Genomic DNA, 13237 nt, shown 5'->3' on the forward strand with positions numbered 1-13237 from the left:
GGGGGGGGAACTATATTAGTCCCATTTTAGTTTAACCAGATAATTATTTGTGACTAACAAGTGTTATTTTTTTCCTTCAGTCACATGTTGAAGTAAAGAACAGTCTACCGGAAATTAGACAGCAAGAGTGGCAGTCTACCAACTTTTTGATCAGCAACGAAAATATGGTGCCAAGTCACCAGAAGCACAGGAAATACACAGGGCTGTAGCTGAATACATTTGGACAAACCAGCATTGTTCTAATCTAATCTAATATTTTTCTGGGCAATCGGTACAGAGTTTGAAATTTTAGTATCGTGACAACCCTCCTACACGGTGAGCTTCATTACGCCAACAGCTGAAACGATGTATAATGGATACGTATTTGGGGTTCATTACAACATTTCAACTACTCAAGCCAACTCGTACACAATCTTTCTGTGTAATTCTTCCATCTGTTCGCTCCTTCATGAGCGTTTCAGAGTGTCTGCGCCTCATAGCATACATAAAGACAACCGCAGCGATGAGCCTGGAGACTGCAGAGTAAAGAGCAAGTGGATTCACCTCGTGTCATTTATAAAACATATCTCAAGGTATCTCAAGCTCAGGCTTTGTGAATAAATAATGTCTTTTCTCTGTGATTTTGTTCATAGGCCAAGCATCTGGTGTCTTTCCTTTAGCATGTGTGGCCTTAATAGACTATGACTCACAGACCTCCGGACCACCTCCAGAAGGAAAACACTTATTACAGTAATTAAGTGAATCATAGAGTAATACTAAGAGAGAACAGAGAAAGAGAGAGACTGACATGACACTCTGTTAAGTGTCAGAGGTCTAATACATACATACACCTCTGAATAAATGAGCAGAGCTTGTAACAGATCTCATTAGGAGCCCACTGACAAGAAATTAATCTGTTCTCTTCAAGTGATTTTTCAACCGTCTTGGAATGTGTCCTCAACTGTTAATGACTTCTTGGCCTCATGCAGGATATTTTATATGCGGGAAGGGTGGCACTTAGTCCAGCTGTATACCTTATATTTATGCAGCCAGAGCTAACTGACATGACACTCTCCACTCGGCACACAGCAATTGGTGGTTCATGCCAGATACAGTACCAACTATAAAGATGGTAACATAGCAATTACAGCACAAGTGTGATATTTTTAGTTGTTTCCTGTCAAACTGAGGGATAAAGTGAATGGTTCTCTGTGTAAGCCATGAAGCGGGCATTAACTGCTAAAAGTTTAGAAATGTGGACTTTAGTGGGCTGGAACTCACTGGACATATATACTTCATTTCAATCCTGACCATGCGCTCCTATCAAGCGTTTAAGGGGCCACCGAGTCACAGCACCTACTGTATCTCAAATCAGATGCCAGATTTTACAGTCACGTAATTACAAAAAAGACCAAGTTTTCCACAGAAAGAAAATGAGTAACCAGGGTAATGACTATACTTTCAAAGTGCTAAAGGAGATGGGAAAAGAAAGTCTTTAACATTTCAATGAATAATTGATTGGCAAAGTAACTGACAATTAACTTTTTGAATCAAATTATTAGAAAATAAACAAGGCGACCCGTGTTCAGCCCAAAACCGATTAAGATAAAGCGACTTTCGGCGGCTCCCTTGTCGCATGTTTGATTTGGCTGAGAGACATGCTGGATGACCTTCCTGACGCAACCCCAGAGGGGGTCTAAGTCAAGCTTTTACTTGCCAAGTGAAAGTCTCACCCACTACACCAAGGAGCCAGTTTCAAAGCCTATTAAGATATTTTCTTAATAACTGTTCCATTCCAGGTGGGTCTGCATCTTATTACTTAGATACATTGTTATTTTCTCTTTTTCTCATTGTTCTGGTCATGAAAGGTCAGACAAAGTTTTTAAAATCAAATACACCCACAGTTTTTAAATCAGGCCAATAGTCCAAACACAAATGTGAGATTACCACGATAAGCTCTAAATGCTCACGTGTAAAAAGATGGTATTTCTGCTTTGTGAGACAAAATTTAAAAACAAAAAAAACAACTGAAATGTAATCATTAAAACCCACCAACAATTTATTAAAGCCACCACATATTTACTCAACTGCAGCCTTGCAAAATGATAGATGAGAGCATACCTGTTATTTTTTTTAAGCATATTCACTTTATTTTCTTTTTTTTGGTTTAGATTAAATCATAATCATAACAGTTACTGATCAGTGAAGTACTGCACTTTGTGTGGCAACTCCTGCAATATCACTTTAGAAAAACATAATATAAATCAACATTTCTAACACTCAGTCGCTACAAAATTACAGCAAAATCCCATCAAAAACCTACCCATGTCATTATTATACATGTGATTATTCAGCTATGGCCTCATTTAATTGGAAATACAAATCAAGATTCTTGGGGCTATAATAATGGTTTGTTGTGGCACCAGCAAGAACACTCTACTAAAAGGACTGAAGCACTATAAAGCTCCAATGATTAGTTGAGTAATTGCAAGTTAATCAACAACAAACTAAAGTAATGAAACAACTTATTTTAACTTTTAAATGTAAAGAATTTACAGTTCCTGCTTTCTTCCTCTTCTATGTCTTTGGAGTTTGTACTACTGGTTACACAAATTAAGCTCCTCTGCATTTTTTGCAATTTGTTGACATTTTATAGACCGAATGATAAATAGAAGAGATAACTGATAGATTAACTGACAGTGAAAATCTTAGATGCCTCTTTGATTGATAGTGCAGTGATTAAGCCACAAAGAACAGTATACACTATCAGGGTCTGCAATAAATTTATATCTAGAGTTCACCGGGGGTGACTAAATACTTCAGAGGGTCATATGGTTTTTCCCATGCCTCTGTTCATTTAGGAAGTCTCACATTCATCAGTGAAGTCATCCCCCTTTCTACCCAGAATGCACTGGCCAGAAATAAATAACCTTTTTTCATTTGGATTCCTTGATGTATTGGGTTGGATTTTTCCATTACTAAGCAGAATAAGAGCATTTCCTTTAACTTCCAGCAGTCTCTAAAGCTGGCGCTCACCATCAGGAATGTAAACACACACAGTCTGTAAACAAGGCTCTCTCTGACCCCCAACCCCCCTCGACAACGCTGACCACCGCAGACCAGCCTAATGACGTCCCTCCCTGACCCCGCCAAACTTTCAAAGACAGACGCAGCCCCATTATTGAGCTCAGGGGTCGCAGGAGGGAACCCAGAAGAGGGTGAAAGCTGAGAAAGGACAGTGTAGCGTTACAGACACAGAGATGACAGGCCCTCTGATATCTTCTCCTGAATCCTCGAGTCCCCAATCAGTGAGTAATGGAACAGAAAAACAAATGTGGGCTCTGGGAGGTTAGTGGATTAATGATATAAGAGTCGCTGCAGCTGGCTCAGGGACGATACTGAGGTTCCTCAGTGAGCCATCAGCACTTGTGAAGGGGGCTCTAGAGGTGAGTCAAAGACTCGGGGGGTCAGAATACCGTCAGCGCTGACTCAATCCTCCCCCGAAACCAACGGGGATGTTGTCAGCACAGAGAACAAAGGCCAGCGACAGGGTGAGAGGGAGCAAGGGGAAGAGATAGGGAGCAGGAGAGGGAGCTTTCTAATTTTAACCACAATGCCACAGTTGAGAGAAGCATCACAGGGCTCATTTGGAACATATTGTTCAAATTAAAGCCTTGATAAATAAACAAGCCTCAAACAAGCACAGCGCTCTGTACTCCTGAGTGTGAGGGTTAGAATGTTTCTTTTATACCAGCGGACACTGGTGTGGCATACAAAGCCATTACCCTCAAAAGTTTGGGAGATTTCAACCACATTTTTCCCCATCCTCTATTGTACCTGAAATCTATAGCTTTGTCAGCCCTGCAACCATTTGAAATTAGGGGACAAATAGTGCTCACAAGGGCCTCACCAGCTGCTGATAAAGTGATTTTCTGCTCGAGGAAGGCAGAAAAGGTGCTTTGACAGAGGGGCTTCAGTAGCTGATGGGTTCCCCTGGGCAGCAACAGAGAATCTGCAGTGTCTACAGGTTATGGTTTTGTGGTTCTGTGACCTGACATTCATACTGCCTATAACATCCACAAAAAGAGTAACCATTCATAATATACATGTAAATTCAATGATGATAGAAGGCAGTTTAACAAACATAAGTGGGTACAAACTTGATTAAAAGCAAAAATTATGAGCATACTTTTGCCATGATCTTAATCTGTGCAGCCATTTTTGTCAGAGTCCTTACACGCTCCTACATTTGGAAGTATATAATGATTTTTTAATTCATTTTCACACATCTTATTTCACCAAATATCAACTTCACTTGACCACACATCGCACCACATCTGGTTTGTGCTGCCGTCAGTCCTCACATTACGGTATAAAGTTAGATCCACTGGATAAACTGTTGATGCAAACGTCTGTTTCTTCATTGTGTTCTGTTACATTTTTCTTACAATGGCAAATCAGTCAGTGCCAAATTATTTACCAGAGCAGATAAGGAATGAGAGCAAGACTATATGATGAAACATATAGTCTTATCATATAGTCCAAATACACAGGGCAATGGCAGCAGTGGCTGAAAGTAGGTTTTGGTGCAGCTATGCTTTTCAAAACTCGACCGAGACATTGGCAATGCTCTCTGCAACACTCACTTTGCAAAATGCAAAGCTGGCCATGTCAGCATATCAATTCTGAGGAAACTCCTGGTCAGATATTAAAAAATATATATATCTACAAGCTGAAGAGTATATCCTATAGCCTGAAAGCCTGAAAGGACCCAGAGCTAACATTATGAAATATTATGAAACAGTAAATCCAAGGACGATGATGATGATGAAACTTTTAGTGCATCATCGGCAGCTTCATCGACATCATCTTCAGATAATTAGGTAGTTGGGCAGGTTTTGTCAAAGTAACTGAGCTCGTTTTCATTGTGTTGGCATTTTTGCACTGCATTTCTTATCATGCATGCTATTTACAGGAAACAAATACATCATGTGAGATTGACAGCCCACCACTACCAATAAGACCGTAACATTGCATACTATAATATTAAACAGTACTGCAACAGTGATGTCAACAGACGCTGTCACACAGAGACCAGGGCACCTGATATGGTTTGTAAAATGTGACAAATTACAATATTTTTCATTTAAGAAGTATGGACTTATTTTCTAGGAGAAGACAGGACAAAGAAAAATGCACCACTGCGTGAACGATGCCCAACCCCACTTATATGTCTCTGAGAAAGGTCAATCAGTGTATGTATAGGAGTGGTCACTACCAACATTTGTTTTTCTCTTAGGTTTTTTTTTTTTATTATTATTATTATTGCCTTTTGTTTGCTTTGGTCTCATATAAATTGGTGAAAGTGTTAAGGTTTAGAATATTCTGTGAAGAAAAAATATATTATAAAAAGGTAGATGGAATATAATTTTTCATTGATGTCACTTATTTTTATGGACGTTTTGGTTGTTGAAAAACTATAAATAATGACTGAAATAAAAGGCATTATCATCATCATCTGACAGCTGAGCTACAACGTTGTGCTAAGCAAAGGCAACAAGTATTCAGATGTAGCCTTATATTTAACATATAGGTATGAAAATGGGATCCAACTATCCAAAAGGAATAAGGGTGCTTCCCAGTATACCCCACCTTTTAATTGTGAATTAGAATCCTACATGTGAAGCAGCTAACTTCTTATTTTTTCTGAACAGAAACACAGCTAACAGGGAAATATTCTTCACCATTTTAACAAAGAAGCACACCCTGGCAAATATGCAGTTCATTATAAAAAATAATTACCAAGGGAAACAGACTGATTAAAAGCACATAAAAAGTCTCCTTGAGAGGGAAAGTCAGATTTCTTAAGGTGAGAATCTTTGACACTCTGTTGCAGACTGAAAAATGTCTTGCTTTTATATTCCATCAGCCAGGATGAAAGTGAGCAACTGTCCAGAACGAAGCCCCGCTGAATCACCTCGGGTCGCAGCTTGGGCCAGACAGCTTTGACTTTATGTGTGTCTGTAAATATGGCACTCACTCTGCAGCCAACTTGCCCCCAAAATGAGATTAAAATGTTTGTATCAAGCGACATCTTGGCCACAAAGAAACCAGGGAATTAAAAAAACTAGACACAATAAAAGCCTGATCTGTTCCCAGTTTTTAAGCGATTCCCCGGCTATAATGGATTCTCATTTTTGTAAGTGAAAACACTTTTGCCTTGTAAGTGCAATCATTAATATCCAGTCTAAAAATCACTCATCGCAGTCATAGATATTCACCCACAGATCAAAGTCAATTTTGTTATTCATACTGCATTGCTCTTGGACAGAATTGTTATCAGGAGTTTTCACCACTCAAGTAATGCCAAGATAATAATCTCTCTGCTCTCTCGGCTGCTCTGTAACAACATGTATAGTGGTATTGGAGCACCACTTGTCAGGCAGATGCATTGCGAGTGTGTCTGCTGAGTGGTACAGTGAAGCCGGATTGGTCCCCTCCACCCACTCATCAGCGAATGACCGAGGGCTACCCCGAGGCTCAACCTGCCTCAGAGTCTCTGATCATAATGAGAACACAACTATCTGACACTGCATGCCTGTTGCAGAGAGTGAGGAGACAGACTGAGACAAGCTCGGCTCTTATCAGCACAGGAGTATTTCTGCTTAGGAAAAGGAAGATGTTTAAAGCTTAGAAGCTCGTCTGCTTTCACCGGGCTTGCTAATAAACAGGTAGGATAAATTAGCGATTGATAAATTAGTCAGCAAGTGACTCATATTCCAATGTCCTTTATTCATTTAAAAAGAAAAAAAAAAATCACAAAGAACCTCAGTCAGGACAGAAAAAAAAAAAAAGTATTTTCTTCGTAGTTGACCTGAATACATAGTCTAGTCGCAGGCTGTTAAAAATTACTTTGCCAAAAATTGTGCTCAGCACCTTGGCACACAAATAGGGACTTTTGTGCATACTTGTTTTAAGGCACATCCAGTCTCTGAGGGGCTAAGCGTAACCACCCAACAAATACCACTGCAGGAGCTCGTAAGGACTCTGGGGCAATACAGAAACCATGCAGCCTAAGAAATAAGAGTGAAGATGATGAAAGAGAAATGCCACCGTGGTGTCAAAACGCTGAAGCCAAATGACTGGCCACGTTCATAGGAGACAGCGCCACAGTCTCTGTCCGCTTGTCTTTTTCTCCCCCTTTTTCCTTTCTGCTAAACAGCAAACTCTAAGAGAAGTTCAAGGCCAAAGGGGTAGGCAGAAATAAAAGCTCCATTTAAATGGTTCTTTCATGTGGCTTCACATACAGTTTCAAAGACTTGTACAAATTACCATGCACTGACACAGCCCATATACTGTCTCCATCCCAGTTGCACATATACATGCACTGACATTTGCAAGCTTACCCAGACCTGCAGCACATTCAACCTTCCATCAAGTAACAAAAGTGGGCTGGACAGGATGGGAGGAAGGGGCGAAGGGGGCAGAGGGTAGCTGTGCACATCTTTTTTTTTTTTGTTGTTTCAAAAATATAATTAGCACACTGGCTGACAGGGAGCTTTCTGATATGGTCAGTGTAATGCAGTCGTTGCTTCTGGGTGACAGAGAAAAAGCACAGCCACTTCATTAAGTGCAAAGGAAAGGAAGCGAGGACAAAGCAAACAAAGCAAGAGTTGTGTGAAAAAGGAAAGGGGCAAGCGAGGGAGCTGGGGGATTTCTGCTACCCTTCCATCTTGCTCATCGTGTAGACTCAGGCAGCACCTCTAGGTAAGCCACCCCATGACTTGGGCCTCATATTGCCAAGGCTGCTCGGTTCCCACAGTGTGTCAGGGCCTGCATGTGGCCTTCCTCCCTGCTTGGGCAGCCCTGCGTCTTTAGACCCCCAGGCACCGGAGCAGAGGTTACACCAACACAGCCAGCAACAGCAGCATGTCAGCCCCACACCAACCGTTGCCTTGGTGCCGCTGCATTAGCAAAGAGCTCCTGACTCTGTTCAAGGGAAAGTGATTTGCCATGACGTCTACGGCTCCCCACTTTTCGTTCTCTTTTTCTCGCTTGTTGCTGCTCGCTCACTAAGAAACCTCCTCTCTCCCAGTCTTCTCTCTGCACATTTAATCTCTCCCGTTTCCCCTGGTCTCATTTTTCCCCCTTCGTTGTCATTCTCTCCACCACATCCTCAAATCTTCCCTTTCACTTTTTTTCCCCCCAGAGTAATGACTGATGCCTAAAACACAGTGCCATGATTAGACTGACACTGATGAAAGACAACATCTGTCTTGAATAAATATTGAGCTGACAAATTATGCTCTTCCCCCCCCCAGTCATTGTTCATCTCAGTTTCTTCATTTTTCAAAATTGTTCCCAGCTTGCAGACTGAACAGTGCCACAGAGTTGCCACCAACACCAAACACAATATTTATTTTCACCTCAGCACAAAAAATGTTCACAAATAGCGACAGAGCTAAACGCAAATAATATGTCACTGCAGAGCTGCACTGATAAACAGGAACTGGAGGAGAAGCCCATCAAGTGGTCACTGCGTTTCACTCGATGACCAACAAACAGGTGCATGCCATTACAGACCAGCTCTCATACAGCAGCATTCCACAGCACAAGGAAGTGTGTAATCGATGTTGTGGAAAATAAAGTGAGAAAAAAGTAGTTCTAATTGCAAAATGTAAATATTGAGTTTTCCCACAAGTGGGGGCAGACCACCCAGGATGCAAAATAGTCACCCACCCCCTTTCTCTTTTTGCCTTGTCGACCGCCCGAGAGATGTCTTTTTGTGAGTGCAAAACATCTCCGACCACAATCAACACTCACACAGAAACCATGATGTGTCTTTGCATGCAAATACTTCTGGCAGCTCTGGCTTGGCATTTGTATTGTGGGAAAATTAGGTGATGAAAACCTTGAGAAGGCTGAGTGGATCAGAAATTTAGTGTATAACACCATGTCTGCCTTGTTCCTGCAAGGTGCCAGACTTTTTGATTCAGACTGTTCCTGTCTGCTGTGAATAAATTCTCACAAGAAAAGAGAGCAAGAGGGCAGCCGGCTGGGCAGGACAACACTGTAGCTGCAGTGTCTGACAGAGACTCCTCCATGTGTATGTGTGTGTGTTACAGGCCAGTGTCAAATACTTGTCTGGACTGTGACAAATACCTCCCAGTAGCCTCACCACAACTACCTGCAAGATTAGAAATGAAACATAACTGTTGGCACTGCTAATGCTGTTTGAAGATCAAAAGCAACTGTTTTTCTGACAACAGCGAGCGTTCAGCGAAACTTAATTTAAGCCTTATTATGTTTCCACTATTTGTCTTGGCAGGTCTACGCAAATATATGCAACTGAGCACACTGACACAAGAGAAAAGCAGTCAAATGATTGCAAAATAAGCCGCTGAATCAACAGACGGCATCTGCTTGAATCAAACAGAGAATAATAGATGGATCAAAGTCTGGAGAAAAAAAAGAAAAACTTCACTTCTGCTCATTAAATTTCAAAGTATTCTACTTTAAACTTTGTTTTAACACGCATTTATTTAGGCACACGTTTGGATCTTTCCAAAGGCATGCAATAAATCTATTAATTAGGCAGTCCGACATTCAACCAATTCACTCAAAATAGGAGGTATTTCGAGGTGAAAAGAAGGCACAAAAAACTTACCTTGAGTGGTTTTACTTCCTGAAGCTGACTGTTGGACAAAGGCGACCAGGCAGAAACCTACAAATCCAAGGCTCGCGCGTATCAAAGCGTGCATATACATGTTAACTTTCACTGTAGTTTAACACAAGCACTTTCTAAGATCTACGATGCGCAAGAACACATACGAGGGTGTGTGTGCGTGTGCTATAAAGGTCTCTTGTTATTCCCTGTGAGCACCCCCTGACAGGACACTATGCGATCCTTTTTTCCCCTTTTAACGCCTGCTCATTTGAGTTTCAAGTGATCGGGGTTGAGGACAGCCCGACAACGCGGAGCGGAGGAAGGCTTTTCTGTTATCATGTTTCGAGCCAGACCGATGTCAATTTAAGAAACGGTGAGAGAGAGAGAGAGAGAGAGAGAGAGAGAGGGGGAGAGAGAGCGGGGGAGAGAGAGGGGGAATGAAGGAGAAATGGAGAGATGGAGTGCAGTGGCGGGGTCTGAAGGGGGAGGAGAGAATAAGGAGCGTCCGTGCTGCGCCCCGGACTCCTCTTGCTGCTCCTTCTCTTTCCTGACTGGCTCTTAGTGCTTCGTTCCTTTTTTTTTTTGTTGTGCAGGAATTTACACACAGGTGTTGGCTGAGCTCAAGGTGGACAAGTGTTGCCGTGTGCACTGAGAGTGGGGCTCACAGGTCACCTGGCTGATGCCACCTGCGCAAAAAAAGGGGGGGGAAGAAAGAAAGTTGCCGTCACGGCAGCGTGGTAAAATCATCGCCTTAAAGGGGGACAAGAGGGCGGATGGATTTATAAAAGACTCAGATGGAAAAAGTAATAGACCGGAGATTGCATTTTTGTTCTTATCCAGCAGACTGTACAGCCCATCTAGTCCCTCAAACAAACCAATAAACGCCTATTTACGGATCATGTGTGCAGCATCGACGTGATCTCGTCTGCTGTGCTGATAAAAGATTATAGTTGTCGTTTAACGATTTTACCGAGAGCACTTGTTGGCATTTAGAAATAGTCCAATCGAGATTAAAACACTGAATATTCTACAACACTCTTAACAAAATTATTTGATATTCTTTATCCCATCTCGGCACTGAATTGAGTTCAAAGTTTACATCACAGACAAAATTGCAAAACTTCTTTGAAAATTGGAAACTGAATATTGTTTTTTTTTTCAAGTTTCAATTGACTTTCTTGAATAACATCCTTATTCCAAGGTCAATTGAGGGCCTTAAGCAATTTCATGTCCTTTTTTAAGCTGGAGCTGGACCTGTTTGAAGAACTTCCGAGTGAACCTGTGAATCTCATAAAATATTACTTTAATAAAACCACGTAGATGATTATGTTGAACGATTAAGCTACACCAGCTGTTAAAAATACAGTTCGAGATGAAACAGTTCCTCAGGTATGATAACTTACAATTGGTATTTGTTTACAGGAAAATTGGTGAAAGCTTTATGAAAATCATCTGGTATATTGAGGAAAAACAGGATAGAAATTATATCTCGAGTCATCTGGTTCCAAAACCTTAACCAACACCACATTACCAGTTTGTCTTTTCCTGCAGGAGATTAGCTCAACTGCCACATTTCTCTCAGAGATTTTTCCCCCTCCCGGCTTTGAATAAGCAAGCCCTGTCTAGTGACAGAAATCAGTAATACTGAGATTCACTGAGGTATTTGTGAAGCATGTGTTAGAGGGAAAAACATTAGAAGGCAGCATTTCCTTGAACCAAATAAAGATGAGACAGCTTCAGGATGTTAAAACTTTTGAAATTAAATTCGGGGGTTGAAGATGAACAGCCATCAGCCATTTCTGCAGATCATGAGTCACTCTGTCCACACCATTACCCCCAAGACCTGAAGAGAAATGAGGCTTGAGGAGTTACATGAATCAGAACAGGCCTTTTTCATATCATCGCTATCACAACCCACTGAGCTACTGTGCCACATTTCACCAGCAATGACATATGAAGCATTTGTTTCCAGGAAGTGTGCAGCGAAGGACACATCTGTATCCCCACACCTGCTACCTCCTTCTGCATTATCACTTAAATTAACCAGCTGTGTCAATGCATTTATGTTTGCATTTCGCTGTGCGAGCAGATCCAACACTGTAATCATCACGCCTGCTCCCATGTGTAATTTTTTTTTCTCAATCAAATATAATTAGGGCATCACAATGAGGCTGATTGCAGATAACAACTCTGCTTTCTTCAGATGATGCAGACACACACATTATGATGGGGTTTAGGGCAGAAAGGAGGAGAGAGGATTATTACTCATTATACTGTGTATTATCTCTGTCTATCTCTATCTCTATTTTAAAAATTACCAGTGAAATATTCATTATTTTGGATTCAGAGACAAGAAATTTCATAAACAATGTCTTTTAGTGTGGATTCCCATGCTATCCCACATTTCACCAGAGACTAGGGGACTCAATAACTAAGAGATTCAGTGCAACAGAATAACCTTCCGAGGATCCCTCTTTGCATCCACAGAAGAAGAAAAAACATGTAAATCCACAGCTCAAAGTCAAGCAGTTCAGTGTAATTAAAATAACATCCGTCAGGGATATGGAAATATCCCATGTCCCCGTGTCCAAATCTCTGGGTAATTGTGAGCACTTGTATAACCAAATGAGCTCAGAGTCACACAGGGAGTTTGAGAAAGTCAGCACATGGTTGCCACAGAGCCCATGCACAAGTCACACTGGTGGATCAGTACACTTTTCATGGCAACACTTCATTAAAGGCAGAGGTTTGTGCACAGGCACTACACTCAGCACCAGACCGAGCTATTTTTACAACAACAGACACACAAGGGAAACCCAGGCCATGTTTAATTTATGATTCTTGTCACAAAAAGGACTTTGGCTTCATACTGGGTAAAGAAAAGTGGGAGAGTGGAGAAGGTGAAGAAGAAGAAGGTGTCAAGAGATCTGTAAGGATCTTTCATAGATAATGAGACCAATTGAGCTGTGTTTCACCAAGACTGAGACGGTCTTTATGCAACATGTTCAAGAGATTTGCTGCAGAGCGGCTGACCACAACTTGCTCCGACTTGTTCTGCAGTGAATGAGCAGCACCATTTTCCCCCCTGAATTTTTCTTTTTTTTTAATCTGAAGGCAATATCTTTTTGTAATGTCCTTTGAAAGATCTGAGGCAAGTTGCTGTTTGGCACTATATGAAAAATGCATGATTGTCAGAGACACAACACATCAACACAATTTAACAACAGCTGTTCAAGCTGTTCTCACCTTGCAACTCCAAAATATCCACTTCTCAGAAATTAGAGGGCAAAAAATATGCAGAAACCAGTTGTTTTAAGACAGTGTTGGTAAAACCTACATTTTGGCTCCAAAATATCAAAGTCAGACAATATTCCAACAGCTGTTTCTGTAAGATAAATGCGACATGGATGCATGTTGGGAGGCAACTGTGGGCCACCCCTTTACTATACTGCATGCTAATGAACTGTGGAGTTAGAGGCCCTGCAGAGAGCCTAATGTGTTCTTCCAGATGGTCATACACAGGGGCACATCACCTCATTTACTTTCTTCCAGTTCGACATTTATGCTCCCAATTGTCTTAAAGAATTACGT

General features: G+C 41.3%; 1 protein-coding gene across 2 annotated transcripts in view; it reads right to left on the reverse strand.

Moving 5' to 3' along the window:
- Positions 1-10117, reverse strand: part of scube3 (signal peptide, CUB domain, EGF-like 3) — a 76324-nt gene extending 66207 nt beyond the window's left edge. The window contains exon 1 of one of the 2 annotated variants that reach the window (XM_005926211.3): positions 9647-10117. In XM_005926211.3, coding sequence (XP_005926273.1) covers positions 9647-9746 — 100 coding nt within the window. In that variant the 5' untranslated portion in view covers positions 9747-10117. The remainder of the gene's footprint in view (positions 1-9646) is intronic. The other variant, XM_005926212.3, reaches the window with a different exon arrangement.
- Positions 10118-13237: the final 3120 nt, after the last annotated feature.

This window comes from Haplochromis burtoni, unplaced genomic scaffold, assembly GCF_018398535.1.
Source record: "Haplochromis burtoni strain Fernald_Lab_line unplaced genomic scaffold, NCSU_Asbu1 Contig_91, whole genome shotgun sequence".
NCBI lineage: Eukaryota > Metazoa > Chordata > Actinopteri > Cichliformes > Cichlidae > Haplochromis > Haplochromis burtoni.